This window comes from Equus przewalskii, chromosome 2 (assembly GCF_037783145.1).
Source record: "Equus przewalskii isolate Varuska chromosome 2, EquPr2, whole genome shotgun sequence".
Classification (NCBI taxonomy): Eukaryota; Metazoa; Chordata; class Mammalia; order Perissodactyla; family Equidae; genus Equus; species Equus przewalskii.
The window spans coordinates 44,137,424-44,153,550 of NC_091832.1; the positions used below are offsets into that span (position 1 = coordinate 44,137,424).

General features: G+C 60.9%; 2 protein-coding genes across 8 annotated transcripts in view; one reads left to right on the plus strand and one right to left on the minus strand.

Moving 5' to 3' along the window:
* Window positions 1-7,266, minus strand: part of ESPN (espin) — a 32,149-nt gene extending 24,883 nt beyond the window's left edge. For all 7 annotated transcript variants that reach the window (XM_070603885.1, XM_070603895.1, XM_070603882.1 and 4 more), the window contains exons 1-2: window positions 6,728-7,266; window positions 3,470-3,663 (exon numbers count right to left, since the gene is read on the minus strand). In XM_070603885.1, the coding sequence (XP_070459986.1) occupies window positions 3,470-3,663; window positions 6,728-7,021 (488 nt within the window). In that variant the 5' untranslated portion in view covers window positions 7,022-7,266. The remainder of the gene's footprint in view (window positions 1-3,469; window positions 3,664-6,727) is intronic.
* A 4,156-nt stretch (window positions 7,267-11,422) lies between these two features.
* Window positions 11,423-14,227, plus strand: HES2 (hes family bHLH transcription factor 2). Its single transcript, XM_070604050.1, has 4 exons — window positions 11,423-11,883; window positions 11,978-12,073; window positions 12,347-12,446; window positions 12,536-14,227. Exons 1-4 carry the CDS (start codon window positions 11,839-11,841, stop codon window positions 12,790-12,792), a joined length of 498 nt encoding a protein of 165 aa, XP_070460151.1. The 5' UTR covers window positions 11,423-11,838; the 3' UTR covers window positions 12,793-14,227.
* Window positions 14,228-16,127: the final 1,900 nt, after the last annotated feature.

The following is a 16,127-nucleotide window of genomic DNA, read 5'->3' on the forward strand; positions in this document are numbered from 1 at the left end:
GGGGTACAGTTTGACCAAGGCTACACAGTGAACCATTGGGACCTCAGCCAGTAATAATTAACCTGTCGGAGACCCTGTTTCTCTCTCTGTTAGCTCCACGAGGCAGGGACATTCGTTTGGTTCACCAATGTATCCGCGGCACTTAGAATATGGCCTGGCACAGAGCAGATGCTCCCTAAACATTAATCAGTCAGTCTGTAAATTGGGCTGATTACAGAGCTACTGCCTAGGGTCGTCGTGAGGCTCAGACTGTTGTGTGGTGCCAGGCCCCTAGTGGGCACTGGGCAGGTTTGGGCTGTTCTGAGTTTATCTCGACTCCCAGCCAGGACGCTTTCCAGCCTGTCAGGGGAGGCCTTGGACGAAGGAGGCACCCACGGGGAGCTGGAGCTGATACAAATCTTTGGGCAGACTGGTGTTCCAGCTTGCTGTGACTGGCAGAGCCTGGGGGCCCCAGGGCCACAGTGCCCTCCTTCCCTCCCCAGCCTTGATGCTCGGGCCCGAAGGTCCTGACTGAGCCCAGGGCTTCCCTCTGACTGCACAGGCTCCAAGTGAGCCCACAGTGGAGGCAGAGCAAGCAGGAAATGGTTCCTGGGCCGCAGGCCCTCCAGCAGGGCGGTCAGGAGCTCAGAGGGCTACTGGCTCCTCGCTCCTTCTCAGTCAGTCCTGACGGGGGATCCGGACCCCTGAGTCCCCTCCACCAGCCACTAGTGCTCCTGACCAGGAGGGTGAACCCTCCCACTTCATCTCCCTCAGACCCAGGGCCTGAAACAGCCCCAGCCCAGCCCCGGCCAGCCTCCGTGCCTGCAGCTTAGGGACCCTTTCCACAGGGGGCTCAAAGGGAGGATTCCCAGGTGGCAGCAGCCCTTGAGGTCACTGTGGCAATTCTTCTGCCCCTGGGAGGATTTGTCCAATGGACCAGCATAGACCAGAGAGGACGGCGGGTGGGTACAGCATGTTCCTGCCGTCTCAAGCCCTTTCCAACACCCCAAGGTGCAGTCTTGCTTTAGCTGGGCCCTACTCTGAGGCCGTCCCGCCTTCCTCTTCCTCTGCAGCTTGTCATTGCCTTGGCCCACTGCTGCCAGAGCCTCCCTGAGTGGGATCGAGTTTCCCACTGGTAGGGCTGGAGCCCTTCCTCCCTCACCACTGCCAGGGAGAGCTGAGCCCTTGTGAATAATTCACGGTGCTTCACAGCCGGGGTGGGCCAGGGAGGCTCACGAGAGAGTCCCAGCCTCCAGAGCCGGGCTGCTTGGGTCCGATCAGGCCCTGTGGTCTGGGGCAGCCTGAGCCTCTCCTCTCCCCAGCTCCCAACCCTGGGGTCCCCAGTCTTATGGAGCAGAAGTCTCCACCTCCAAAGTAGGAGGCTAAGTGAGCACCAACCCCCAACTCCCCTGCCAGTGGGCCCCGGCCCAATCCCCAGCCACCCCCTCCTGCCTGAGCCCAGTCTGGCAACTACACAAAAGCACCTCCTTATCAGCCGGGTCACACGGCGCTGTGGGAACAGAGCCGAGTCCTCTGTCCACTGTCCTGAGATTCATGGCGGCCTCTCAGGGGCTGGCGGCTCATCAGCCCAGGACATCTGGCCACAGAGTCAGCACTGGGGCCCAATCACGGCCAGCACCTGGCCTGACCTGGGAGGGGTCAGGATCCCCAAGCCCCAAAGCCCATGAGAATGTTCCATGGCACAGCCAGAGTCTTTCTAAGGCTGGGATTCCAGCCCATGGGGGCTCATCGTAGGCCCAGGCTTCTCCACGAGGAGGGCCTCAGAGCCAGCCTGGGGCTTCACCCCTACCCCTCCTGCCTAAGTTCCTCATTGGCACTTCCAAGGGGACTCAGAGCCCCCTCAGTTCACATCATTTGGGCTAAGTTTGCATCGCCATCACCTTGGCTTTCTGGGGCCCATTATGTGTGATGGGGGAGGGTGACCACAGCCCATCCTTCCCCTCTTAGGACCTCAATGTCCTCTGCGTTGAGTGAAGGGGTGGGACAGGAGCATCAGAATCACCGCAGTGGGGCTGGCAGCATGTCATAGGTGCGGCTCCCAGCCCCAATCTGGAGAATCTAACTTGGGAGTCTGGAACCAAGTCCCCCAGGGGCCCTGATGGGTGCCAGGTTGGGAGCCTGCACTCGAGGGTCTCTGGGGCCCGCCGACTCTAAATCCGACTGGCTTTGACGTGACTCAGACCTTAGCTTGTCTGGAAGCAGAGAATTCACGCCAAAGTGGTGCCAAGTGGCCTCTGCAGGGATGGCTGAGAAGAGAACCCCTGGCCCACAAGGCGCACCTGCTGGTGTCCCACTAACCAAACCAAGGAACCCCTGGCTCAGTGAGAACAAGGCAGGCTCAGCCTGCCCATCCTGGGCTGAGGGGATGACTGCTGCCCGCCTGGGGTTCTAGGGCTGCCCTACATCCACGCAGTGTGCCTGTGCCCAAGACGCTACCAGCCGCAGCCACTGTGCCATCAGGATATGGGGCCAGACTGGCCTCCTGCCTGCTCTCTGGTGGCCAGTGACCCTACAGGCATGCTCAGGAGTAGAGCCAGTGGTGAGGACAGACCCTCTCACCTTGTGACTGCTCTCCTCCCGAGGCTGGGTCTTCTGTCACCGCCTATGTCCCAGGCACCCACTTGAACTGACAAAGGTCAGAGCCCCCATCTGTTGGCTGCCTGGGGCTACTGGTGTCCTACCCCCTTAGACAGGGTCTGGGAGCTTTCTCCTGAACCTGCCTCCCCACAGGTGAACCTAAGATGTGGCTGCCTCCCTCCTTCAGGATGCCCCATGACTCCTTGCTCTGCATTGAGCTCCATTCTTCCACATTCCCCACCTCACCCCTGGCAGCTCCCAGCCTACTGCTCAGCCGCTTTCTCAGACTAGCCACTCAAGCCAAGGGCCCCAGGAGGTTTGGGAGCCCCACTCCCCTTAGTAGTGGGAGTGGCTGAGGGGCCACAGGAAATAAGAAGCTGCTCTCTGGAAGGCCAGGGAGCTGTGGGGCTAGGAGGTGGGCTGGGGGTCTGGGTGGGCAGCTCTCTCCCTTCACTGCTTAATAATTGACATAACTCCTCCTCCTCCTTCTTGACTAAGGGTCTAGGAGGGGCTCCTGTCTCTTCACCTCTACCTTCCAGTTAGAACAATCTTGCAAATTGGCACAGGTCAGAGCTAGAGAGAGCCACCTTCTGCGGGCTATGAGCATCCTGGAGGGGAGCAAGCTCGTGTGATCCTGGCCTGTATGCCCAGCCTCCCAGGTGCAGCTGCATGCTTGGGGAGTGCTGGCTGGCAGGGTTCTGGGGCAAGTGGCTGCCAGGAGGGGAGAAATTTCAGCTTGGGTAGTGCTGTCTCTGGCCTGGTCCTCTGGCCTCTGGGCATTTCTGGAAGTGGTAATTCCCCTGGGAAGCTGGAGGGGCATGGCTAACTTCAGGCATCCCCCAGAGGCCTGGACCGTCCCACCCAGCAGCCCCTTGAAGAGGGGGGTCCTTACTCAGGGTAGTGCCTGATGAGAAGCCTCAGGGAGGGGAAGTCTCCTTTGGCGGCGGCATAGTGGATAGGCAGGGCGCCCATGTCTGTGGCCACAGTGGGATCCCCACTGCCATGATGCAGCAGCCAGTCCACCACCTCCGGGTGGCCGAAGCGGGCAGCCAGATGCAGGACTGTGGCACCAGAATTGTCTTTGTCCTGTGGGAGGAGAGCCCATTAGTTCTGAAGCCTTGTCCTGCCCCGACCTGTGGCTCAGACTACATCCTGTATCCCACCAGCCACAGGGGCAGTTCTGTCCTCGGGCACCTAATTGGCCCTGTTTGAACTTCAGCCCATAGGCAGCACCACCATGCCATCCACTCTGGGCTTTCGAGGGCCTGCAGGTCATGACTGTGACATGCCCGCGCACAGTAGGCTTTCAGGGTGTGGCACCCTTGTCCTCATCCCAGCAGGAGCACCTGTCACCCAAGTGCTCAGGGAACACATAAGGAGCAAGAGAGAGTCACTGGGCCAGGAAGGGTGGGCTGTTGGGGCTGCACCAGGCTGGCATCAGGATCGTGGGAGGCACTCCCTGCATCCGGCTCTTGTCCCCTCCCTCTCCCCCTCCCCAAGTGTCACATGGGAAGAGGCCTGGGCTTGGTGCACCTCCAAGAACCCAACCTCAGCAAGGAGAACTGCCCCTCCCCCAAGCTGATCCCTGCTCCGCTGGGAACAGGCTGTGTTCTTGCCCTGTGGAGGAGGAGACTTCTGGGTACTGGTGGGCAGGGCCTGGGCAGTCAGCCAATGGTGGCAGGTGTGGGTTAGAGGCAACTCCTAGGAGGGGCTTGGGCAAGACCCCCATCCCAGGCACCCAGAAGGGGTGGGGCCAATGATGGCCCAGAAGTGCTGAACGTGTCATCTGTGAACATCCAGGTGTGTGTGTCTGTTGCGGGAGGAGGTTGGCAGGTGCTGCTTATGTGACCTGGGCAAGGAGGAGAATGACTGAGAACCCAGAAGTCTGGACTGAGCAGCTGGTGAGTTTGAGAGAGTGGGCATTGGTTCTAGGATAGAAGGAGCTCACAGTGCCAAGCACCTGGGATGACGGAGAGGTGGGCAGGGGCCAGGAAAGCAGCTGGGGCAGCAGTGAGAGGTGGGCACAGTTTACTAGGATCAGGGAAGTGAAGCTCCTCTGCCCCTCTGCCCCGAGAGAGGGCCCTGTGGGGATAGGTATGGCCCAGGCAGCTTGAGGAAGGTGAACCTCCATGGCAGGAGAACCTCAGAGGCTGCTGTAAAAATGCGAAAGGAAGAGACGAGCAGAGGGGAGGGGCTTGGGCATGGCTGGTAAGTCCTCAGTCAGGCTGTGGGGGTGGGGGGTAAACAGGCTGCGGGGCCAGGAAGGAGGCAGAGTAAACAGCCCATAGGAAGCCGAAGACAACGCTGAGACTTCTCAGTGTGCTGGAAGGCCCAGGGAGGACCAGAAGACTGGTCCAGTCTGTTTCCTGAGCCCAGGGGACAGGACTGGCTAAGAAGTAACCCAGACAGGACCACGGTGAAGTATGCCTTGAGCCCCAGCTTTTGAGAAAGGCCCTTGCTTCCCACTGGCCTCAGGGACTGTGTCTGAGGCTCCAGGGGGTCCTGTTGGCTCTGGGCCTCTGGGTGGGGGTGGCACTAAGGTGAGGACTCCAGGCCTATGGGCTCTGACTTGACCCTGAGGCTCCAACAGCTATGTCGGCCCTGGGAGCCTCATGTGCTGTGGCCCCCACCCTAAAGCTGCTTATCTCTCCAGGCTGAGCAGGGCCAGGGATCAAGGTCATCCTCCCCCACATACACTTCTGCCCCAGCGCGCCCAAGCCCGCTTGATAAGCTGGGCATAAGGCCACCTGCTCCTCTACCTCCTCTGCATGGCTAGGGAGGTTTCTGGCCAAGGCTGGACACCAGGATCAGGGAGGTATGCCACATCCCAAATGTGTGGGCATGGACCATGTGCCAGGAACTCCTGATAACACACCCAACCAGGAGATAAGGAGCTGGGCAATCTCCTAGGAAGGGTGGCAAAGGGGGCCTTGCCATCCTAAGGGCAAAGTGAGGGGGGAGGGGTCTAACCATCCTTAGGGCACAGCAAGCTCAGAGTCACCCCGCCTCCTCTCCTTCTACATCCAGTTAACCCAGTGGTCTTGCTAAGGGGAGAATCAGTTCTGGTTCCTCCCTCCATTGGCTTTCCCCCACATCCAGACTATCATCCGAATTCTTAACCCCAGCCTATGAGATCCTCTAGGACCTGCCCTGGTGGCTTCTCCCACCCTCACCCCACTCCAAACATGCTCGCCTCCTTGCTGTTCCTACAGCAGGACAAGAATGTGTACGCCTCAGGGCTTTGTACTTCTTGTTCCTTGTGCTCGGAACTCTCTGCTCATCACTTGGCCACCTCCTTCTCATCAGCCAGGACCCCCTCAGGGGTCACTCTTCAGAGAGGCCTCCCCAAGTCACCTCGCCCAAGCAGCTAGCTCCCTGACACTCTCTGCCACGTGGCCTAGCAGTACCTGATGTACCTGATTGACTTTTTAGCCTGTGAGTTTGCTGTCCACTGCCCCATGGACTGGCAGCTCTAACAGAGCACACCTGAATCCCCAGGCCTGGTACCTGCAGGATGCTCTCCCTCCAGCAGGAACGAGCACGGGAGCTACACATCAGGGCCCAAGCTGCCTTTTCCTCCAGCTCAGGAGTGGCCAGGCTTATCTCAGCCTGGGGACAGCTGTGTGAGGCCAGGTGGGGTCTCCAGGCAGGAAGACTCAGGCTGGCCTGGAGAAGCAACTCAGAGCTGGGAGGTCAGAAGGCACTGATGTTCCGGGGGTCAGCTGAGGTCCTGGGGAGGCCCCCATTGACCAGGCCCGCCACCTGCCACCCCTGCCCCAGACCTGATCCTGGAGATCATGGGCTTCTGACTCTGCTGCCCAGGCCCTTTGTGCCCCCGCCCCCTCTCCAGGACTCTCTCACTCCTGTTTAACTACTAGCCCAGTCTGGCCCAGTTCCCTTCTGGTTCCCCGTCACTCAGGTGCTATTCTCGGCAGCGGCCAGGGCTTGCCAGGGCGTCTGCGTCTGCCGGGGCCCTCTCAGCCAGGGGAGCCCACCCCATCCCAAGCACTCTGGCAGGAGCTCCGAAGCAGGCTCAGCTGGGAAGTGCCCAACTCCACCCACCCTTGAGCCACGCAGGGCGCCGGGCTGGGGCCAGAACTCTTTCCTGAGGAGGAAGCCCCAGGGCGCCCGGTGAGCGGCGCAGACCCACCTGCACCCTGCAGCCGCCCTGCGAGAGCAACCACTGCAGGCAGGCGAGGTGGCCGGTGGCGGCGGCATCGTGGGCCGGCGTGGCGCCGTTGCGCGCGCGGGCCGTGGCGGGCAGGGCGGCCTCCTCCACCAGGAAGCGCAGGCAGTGCAGCTTGCCGGCGCGGGCAGCGTGGTGCACTGGCAGCGCGTCCAGCGGATCGCGCAGAGAGGGCCCCAGCAGGCCTGCGCCCTGCAGGGACTTCAGCACGTCCAGCTCGCCCAGCCGCGCTGCCTGCAGCGCCCGCTCCAGGGCCATGGTGCCGCCCGCGGCGCCGCGACCCGCGCTCAGCGCGTTTCCCCGGGCGCCATGCGCCTGTCTTCGGGCACCGGGAGAGCCCACGAGGTGCGCCCGTCGGGGCCCTGCGGGTCAGGGAGGCGGAGCGGCTGTTGGTCCGGCCTCTGCTCCGCGCTGCCTCGCCCGCTCCGCTCCGCCTCCGCCTCCGCTGCGCTCTGGGGCCCGGGCCCCGCGGGCTCTCGGCTTAAGCCTCGAGCCCGCCCCCCGTGCCGCCTCCGCCCCGCCCCTCCCCGCAGGCTGGATGGCCGCGCCGCCGGCAGGACTCAGGCGACAAAGGCAAGTGAGCCCGGGCTCTTCTTTCCTAATTTACTTCGCGTGAAAATGGAGAGCCCGGAGAGGCCCAAACTGGGTTCGAATTCAAGAGCTGTCCAGGCGCTGGCGAGCTGAGCCCCCAGACAAATTCACTCATCAACCCAGTGCCCACTATATGCTGTTCCAGGCGCTGGGGATACGAGCCAGCAAACAGTTACCGCAATTCCAGAAAGTGACAAGTGTCATCAGAACAGGAAAACGGGGTGATAGGGAGTGAGTTGTAGAGGCTATGTGGGTGGTCAGGGAAAAGTCCATCTGAGGGGGTGCAGTGGGCTGGGTTTTGAGTGGTAAGAACCAGCGTTCCAGGCAGGGAAGACTGCAAGGGCAAAGACCCTGAGGCAGGAACAGGCCTAACAAGTCCCTAAGGGGCTCTGGGTGTATGCCCCAGTGGGTGCAATGGATGCTGGGCTGTCAGCCCTCCTGGGTCCCTCCAGACCCCAAGAACTGCCCTCAGAGCCTCTCAGAGGGAGGGAGAGAAGGAGGAAAGGGCGGGAATACCTGCTGTGCTCAGGTATCTGGATCTGGAGGCCGGGGGCTCAGAGAGCACCCAGAGTGGCTCTCTGGTGGGGGAGGGGCTCAGGGTAGGGGAGTTAACCATGAGCTTGAAGGTCTGGGGCTGCCAAGCCAAGAGAAGAGAAAGAGTTGGGGGCAGTGCAGAGACACAGCAGAGCAGTCCCCAGGGAGCAGAGCCAGGTCCTGTCCTCCAGGCCCCGGGCCGGGCCGGGAGAGCACACCTGCTCCAAACCGCCCTGCCTGCATGGCCGGAAGCTCTTTGTGGGAGCCGGAGGGAGGCACAGCCGCTGGACACAAGGAAGAGCTGCCAGAGGTGGGGGCTGCGTGGCTGTGGGAGCGCAATCAGCACATCCGGCAGCCTTGAAACATCCTGTGCCTCTCCTTTCCCACCCTTTACCAGCCTCCCCCCTCCTCCCCACTGGAGCCGCTTGAGAGCCTGGCTCTGGGCTGTTTCACCCAGCCCTCACTGGGCAGCACTGGGTGGCCCTGGAAATGCTGTAGAGTGAAGCTGCTTCCAAAAACAGTGGGAGTCCTAGTGTGGGACTCTGGTACTGCCACAGATACCATTCCCTGGGACCGCCAGCTGGCGGCGTCATGCACAATGGCCTCCTGCGCTCCAAGGCCCCTTGGTAAACCCAGAGCTGCTATGCCTGTGTGGCCAGGTAGGTTTCCAGGGACTTCCATTCGGCTGGACTGGCCTCGCTCCCTCCATGGGACCTATGAGGCTGCTGGGATCTGGGACCCCTCCCCAGCAGTTTTCGGACAAGTGGAGGGAGGAGTCTTATCCTGGCAGCCTTCTTGCTTTGGCTGGCTCTCACTGCCCTCTGGAGCCACTCTTCTCTAGCCCACCCAGCGGCAGGTGCACCCTGAGGCTTGTAGAGCGACAGAGGTGCTGAGGGACAAAGAGCTAAAATGGCTTGTCTTGGGTGTCCCTCACATGCCTCCTCCATTAGTAAAAATCTCTGTGATTCATGTCCTTCACTCCCAGTGTGGTTCCCCTGCTGTGGACATCCTCTTCTATCCACATGGTCTTGTCATTGTTCGGGCCAGCTCCGGGTGATGTGCTGCTGCTACGGTGGTCAGCGAGGCAGAGAGATGCCCCTGAGCCTCTCCCACTGCTGCTAGGGACATCTCCGGGAAAGTCATGTGTGAGCACCCATCTCTGCTGACCATCTTCTCAGACTCCTTTCAGGACACCTCTCAGACTCAGGCCGGGATCCCGGCCTTCACTATCCTCTCTAGGCTCCACTGGTCCACCCTGTGCTCCCCATCAGCCCTAGAGGGCCCACTCCAGGAGGGACACATTTGTGGAAGCCCCACCACTTACCAGGCACTATGCCAAGCTTCACCCACATGTTGAATCCCCACAGCGATGCCAGGACAGAGTTACAACCACTATCCCCCCTTTACAGCTGCAGAAACTGAGGCAGGGGGAGGTTTTTGTTGTTTGTGGTGGTGGCTTGTTTTTGTTTTTTAATGTACCTTGCCTGAGGTGACACAAATGGGAAAGGGCAAAGCTCACTCTGCTATCTGTCCACCCCAGTTAGGTGGAAAGCACCTGTTCAGATCTCTCTCCCCACCCAAGGGCAGGAACCAGGGGTGGAGTGTCTCCCTATTTTACCCTAAGTGACCCCACCTTCCATAAAGCCTGCACTCCAACACCCTGCCCACTCAGTTGTCTTACCTAAGTTCACCTGCTTATAAATGACTCCTTCCTCCAGGTAACCAGCAAAACCCCCAGAATCCTTTGTTTGAAGGAAATGGTGGGTTACCTTGTCAAAGTCTTTCACGGCAAAGAGAGAATGGAGAAGAGACTTTTAAAATCTGGGGTAACTGGCACTGAAAAGAGAGTTTTCTCCCCTGCCCTCCAGCCTTCAAATGATGGCCCACAGGCACGGAGGAGGATGTTCTAGGAGCAACCTTCCTCCTCAGTCTGTTTCCCCAGGAGCTAGTGTCGGGGTCTCTCAGCAAGGATGCAGATGCTGGTGCATGGTGGGCTTGTGGGCAGAGCTTAATGAGCCAGTGTGTGTGGCTGAGAAGGGGGCTGGGGAGGGCATGTGGGGCATCAGTGAGTGATGCACAAAGTCCTTTTCTGAGCCCTTAAAGAATAATTAATTAGCTTGGAGGAGCTGGCCTATAGGGATCCTGGGCTCAATGATGCGTGGGGGACAGGGGCTCAGGCACCCTCAGACCCTACCTGGCCAAATGTGTTGAATAATTTATTCTCATTATTAGGACCGTTTTGGGGATTAATGGAGGTGAGGGCTGAAAAGCGCTTAACATACAATACAGCACATGCTCCATAAATGGAGGGACAGGTAAGGGTGGCCTGAGCTCCAACTCGCCCAGGCTGCTCCAGGCCCCTTTTTTTCTTTTTCTTCTTCTTCTTCTTTTTTTTTTTTTGAGGAAGATTAGCCCCGAGCTAACATCGGCTGCCAATCCTCCTCTTTTTGCTGAGGAAGCCTGGCCCTGAGCTCACATCCGTGCCCATCTTCCTCTAGTTTATATGTGGGACGCCTACCACAGCATGGCGTGCCAAGCGGTGCCATGTCCGCACCCGGAATTCGGGCGGGCGAACCCCGGAACGCTGAGAAGCGGAGCGTGCGAACTTAACCACTGCGCCACCGGGCCGGCCCATCCAGGCCCCTTCCTTGGTGGGCACGCTGGTCTTCTCGGGCCCTGCTGGGGCGCAGAGGTTTGGGCGGCGGGGGAGGGGGCCCGTCCAGCACGCTGGACAGCGCCCGTCGGCTCCGCCCCACGGTTCCTCCTCCCGGCCTGGCTCGGTGGGTCCAGGCCGGCGTCCGCCTGAGGTTTGGTCGGGCCATCCACAGCGCGGTCCGCCAGGCTGGCCGTTGCCCCGCCAGCCGGTTGGGGGAGGGCAGCTCCGAGCAGATGGGCGGGGGACGCCCAGCCAGTTTGCTGCAGCAACGGCCACGCGGCGCGGAGGCGGGCCCCGGCGGGCCACTGGGGCCGCGGCGGGCAGCGGTGGCCGGCACCCAGGACCGCCTCGCTCCGCCCGTCATGTGAGCTCCGACTGTCCCGTGGGAGGGAACCCGGAGCTGGAGCCACTTGAAATGAAAATTAGCTCTGAAGGCTCCTGAGTTGCCTCTTCTCTGGGCCTCAGTTTCCCCCCTTCAAAATGGAGGACGGGGAAACCAGATAACCTCTAATTCGGGGGGGAGCCAGACGAATCTATGAAGTCCTCAGAGCCCTGGGCAGGCGTCCAGCCACGGGAGCCCCAGTCCTGCCCTGGCCAGTTCCCAGCCTCTAGAGCCCAAGCAAGTTGAGACCTCTCTCCGGGACTCGGTTTCCCCTTCCAGTTCAGCCCTTCAGCCGCGGAGCAACTAGTGGAGCGAGTCCCTCCCCGTAGGAGAAACTCGCTTGGGAGCTCCCTGAGGCCGGGCCTTGGGGTCCCGCCGCCGCTGGGTCCCCTGCCCGAGCCTAGGGCGGGGCTCGGAGGAGGCGCTGAGCCAGGATGAATGAAGCAGGGTGGCGCTGGACAAGGAGGGACTCCAGCCTGAGCGAGGCGAGGCCTGGCCCCACCCGCGCCCCTCCTGCCCGCGGAGTCCGGGCAGCGATGGCTTCGATGGCGCCCACACACACCCCTGCAAGTGCTGGGGGGCGCCGCAGGCCCGCGACCCCGCAGCACAGGGGATGCGAAGGTCTGGAGCGGGATCCCGGGGGCTCTACCGTCCCCACTCCTACCCCCACCATGCGGAGGAACAAAGGCGGGGGTGGGGCCCCGAAGGCGGCCTGACTCCGCGGGGCGGGACCCGCTGGGCGGGCGACACCGCCTCCTTAAAGGCGGGCTGCGGGGGTGGCGCGCACTCCTCTGGCTCCTGCTCGGGCAGAGCACTGAACCCGCTTCCCGGCTTCGGTCTCTGCTCCGCCTCCGGGCGGGCGCAGGTCTCCCACTCGCGGAGGCCCCCAGAGGCGCCGCTTTCCCGCCGAGCATGGGGCTGCCTCGGAGGACCGGGGACCGAGCGGAGCTGCGCAAGGTAGGAGCCTGGGACTGGGGACTGGGGGCGGAGCTGCCGGGGCGAGGGTTTGAACTGCGACCCTCGTAACCGCGGCCTCCGCGCCCGCCCGCAGAGCCTGAAGCCGCTGCTGGAGAAGCGCCGCCGCGCGCGCATCAATGAGAGCCTGAGGCAGCTCAAGGGGCTCATCCTGCCGCTGCTGGGCAGGGAGGTGAGTGCTGGGGCGTTCCGGGGCCGGGGTGGGGGTCCTGGGGCGTGGAGCAGGAAGGAGGGCCGGCCGAGGTGCCCCTGCCCCAGGAACCGGCGAGGGGTCTACACGCGCCGACCAAGGCCGAGCCCAGGTGGGGCTGGTCCGGAGGAGCTGACCAACCCCGTGCCACAGCGCGCCGGCCTCAGTTTCTGGCAAGAGAGTAGTGCTCACGGAAGCCTGCTGGAACTCTGTCTTGTCTGTTTCTCTGTCCCGCTCCTTCGTGGCTGGGCGCAGAGCTCCTGCTACTCGAAACTGGAGAAGGCGGATATCCTGGAAATGACCGTGCGCTTCCTACAGGAGCTGCCTGCGTCCTCCTGTCCCGCGGCAGCGCCCGGTGAGTGACCCTGCCCCGCCCCTCCCCCAGTCCTGCCCCGCGTCCCGTACCCCACCCTGCGCCTCATGCCTCTCTCCGTCCGTCCGCAGCGCCCTCCGACAGCTACTGTGAGGGTTACCGGGCCTGCCTGGCGCGCCTGGCCCGCGTGCTGCCCGCCTGTCGCGTCCTGGAGCCCGCCGTGAGCGCTCGCCTGCTGGAGCACCTGCGGCGGAGGGCAGCCGGTGCCAGCCCCAATGGCAGGCGCGCTGGGGACACCTGCTGCCCGCCCTCGCTCTCCCCGCCACCCCCGCCCGCACCCTTACCGCCTGTGCCTCCACGTGGCCCCGGCCTCTGGCGGCCCTGGTAGCCCCCTGGCGGGTCCGCGGACCCTGCTGATATTGAGGGACCTGCAGCACTGGGCAGACTGAGAAAGCTCTTGGTGGCAGCTGCTGTTCCCATCACGAGGGACCGGACCAGCCCAGCACACACAACCAGCCGGAACCGGATGTTTGCGGTCTGTGTGGCTGACTGAAGGCCATGGGGACTCAGCTGGAGGAAATAAGGGGAGAACCCCAGTTTCACTCTCAACTTGGGGGTGTCTGGGCCGGGGGAGAAGGGGCTGTTGGCTGCCAAGGGAGAAAGAAGCCCCTCATCCCAGCTGGGGCTCTAGAACTGGGCCAGCCACAGCCACCTGGGCAGCTGACACACCTGCCCCAGTGCTGGCACCAGCCCAAGGGCTGGGCCGGGAGCTCACCTGAGCCAGTTTCAGCCATCTGCTCTGACTGATCGCTCCCCTTCCAGCCCTGCTTGGGCCTGCCTCCTCACCAGCTCAGCTTGGGAACCTCTGGGCACACAGCAGCAATGGCCTGAGGGCTGTGTACGCCGGGGAGCCATCACCTCCACTCCTGGGCTCTCCTGCCCAAAGCTGCCAATTATAGGGACAGGATGCAGCGAGGATTCTGTGTTGCTGGGCGTGGGGGCTTCGTTACGTGTCTTGAGAAGGATTTCTTTCCCCAAGCATTAACACCTATGTACGGCACACCAGGTCTGGTGATCTTCGGGTAGGAGGAAGGGGTGAGACGAGAGTGAGGGTGCCCTGTGGCCCATCGCTTTGAAGGGCCTGAGCCCAGCACAGAGCCGGCGCCAACATGAAGTGAGCAGGACCCATGTCACTGAGCAGCAGAAAGTGAAGGGATGCCAGCAGGTTAAGGAGCAGGAAACATCTTTCTCTTGCAAACTGCTCCCTGCTACTCATCAGGATGGGTTACTGGAAGCAACTTGCTCTTAAGACTTTTCTTCCTCCTCCATGGAAGCCAGGAGAGGCTGTGAAGACTCAGAGAGGGCTCGTGGATCCCAGTAGTGGGTGCCCAAGAGAAGGTGGGAGCACCTGCAGCCCTCTGTCCACTGTGCTCCCACCATTTCGTGGAGATTGCTGAGCATTCGCAGGAGGCTGGGAGTCCTCCCCTCAGTCTCCAGTCCAGCAGCCTGTTGGAGGGACCGGGGCTCTATGCGCACAAAGACAGAACTGACAGGGGTGGAGGTGTCACTAGATCGGACATAAACCGTGATGACCTAGGCACTGATTTGGGTGGCAGGATGTGGGGAAGCTGTGGGCATTATTGAAGAAGTCAATATTAAGACAACAGGGTGAGCCCCCAGCAGAGTGTGCTGTCCTTCCACCTCTCTGGGCCCAGCTGCTGGACTATAAGCTCTTGGAAGGCAGGGCTGGGGCCAAGTGCCCCTGTGTGTTCCCGAGGACCTCGGCACAGGTGGGTGCTCAATAAACATCATGAGCCAATGAACGGTGATGTGACTGGACCATGCTGTACTGAACCCCGGACAGTCTGGCTTTTGCCTCAACTCTCCCCACCCCATCCCTATTATCACTGTGAATGTCTGCTCCACCAAAGCCTGTGTCCCCAAGGACAAATGTAGGGGAGGGTGTGGAGAGCAGGGAGAGCAGTTTCCACCTGCAGGCCTACTTTCCTGAGCTGTCAGGAGCAGGTGGAGAAGGTAACAGGTAGCCAATGCCCGCCACATGAGTTCAAGTTTTCTCCTTGGGTCCAAGGCTCCACGTTGGGCAGCCTCCTTTTTCCTATAAACAGAAACTTTCAAAACAGGTTAAAACTCTGTAAGAACTGACCGGCCAGAGGCCCCTCTCCTCCTTTCGACCATATCTGTCACTTTTTGCTTCTAAGCCCTGTCTGAGTCTCCAGCTCTGTGACTCTTGTTGAGTTGACCCCGATCAAGCTATAATACAGGCAGTCAGGGAGGGGAGCATGTAGATAGGCCAGTGACTCATAGGGTCAGGCATTCTGGGGAACCTGAGCCACACAGTCCACCGGGCCCTGGCGGGGAGCAGAGGCATGCCCAAGCGGGTGAGGTTCTTGACCCAAGGCGAGAAACCAGTTTCCCAGCAGGGATGTACAAGCTGCCTAGAAGGTCTCAGCTGGTACTCTGAGCTGGGCTTGTAAAATAGGGACTCCAACAGCCTCCTCCACAAGGTACCTGCAGACACTTCCTCCTGGCAGCTTCCCAGAGCCCTATCTCATGGCCGAAGGGGAGCACTGGGTAGCGTGGGCTTTTACTGTGTGGGAGGGAGGCTGCCTCATTCAGAGGGACATGTCATGGTCTTTAACAAGGCTCACCTTGTGCCAGTGCCTCTTGCAATGTCCTCTCTGCTATGGTCCCATGACTGAATCTAACTCTGCCCAGTTATCACGCTTGGTTGGAGGAAAGGCTCCCGTGTCCCTCATAAACCAGTGGGTGAAATGATCCAATGACCTGGAGACAACCAGAGCACGAGCGGTCTGGGAGACTCAGGCTGGGGCCGGGCCCCACCTGTCCCCCTGACCCCAGTTAATTTGGAGAGGTCAAGTCTCGTTTCCATGAGTGAGGATAAAGAGCAGATTGCCAAGGCGGACTCCTCTAACAAGCATTTACAAATTACTCTGCTCTGTCTGAAGCCCGGACTCTGCAGATGAGTCTCCCACTGGCTTATCTGGATTGGAATGAACAAGCCTGCGGGGAACATCTGGAAAAATCTGCGGCTCTGCAGAACCCTCCCTACCGTGCTTTGTGGTGACCATTCTGGAGACAGTGGAGGGATAGAGGGGCCCTTTCCCATCGTGTGCAGCCACCTCCTACTCGAAACACCAATGAAGCCATATTTGCTTTTTTAAAACACATTAGGTTGCGATAGCTGTTCCAGAGAAGAACTAACCCAGCCAGTGGTGTTATTTCCCTTGGTTTTACTTCTTGCCTGGCCTCTTATTAGTGTGGCTGTGTTTCTGGAGTGCTGAGCATGCGAATGTGTGAGTGTGTGTGTGCATCCCTGCACAGCTGGGTGACTGCCCTGCAGAGAGCTGCCTGGGCACGCAATGTGGGGGAGAAAGCAACCACCCACCAAGGGTTCCCAGTGAGTAGCTAGTTTCACTCTGGGTTTTGAGAGGCCCTGGCAAAGCCCCAGGCGCTTAGAGCAGCTATGACAAAACTTTGGATGGTTTCAGAAGCGTGAGAAAGGTGCTAGAGGGCATGCCCCACGTGCATATGCGGTGTCTTAGCACCTGAGATCCACTGGGGGCCAGTGGGGAGCACAGGCTGGTGGCTGATCACAGGACTGTGCTTTGTAAGGGAGGGCTTCCTGGCTTGGGGCGGAGGAAGCAGATGCCAAGCTGAATATGTGCCCACTGCTGGTTCTGT

Excerpts from the sequence above, each read along its gene's own strand:
- HES2 (XM_070604050.1), top strand. The coding sequence starts at position 11,839 with ATGGGGCTGCCTCGGAGGACCGGGGACCGAGCGGAGCTGCGCAAG. Across the intron at positions 12,074-12,346 it reads TGCCGCTGCTGGGCAGGGAG|AGCTCCTGCTACTCGAAACT; the intron begins GTGAGTGCTGGG and ends GGCTGGGCGCAG. Across the intron at positions 12,447-12,535 it reads CTGTCCCGCGGCAGCGCCCG|CGCCCTCCGACAGCTACTGT; the intron begins GTGAGTGACCCT and ends GTCCGTCCGCAG.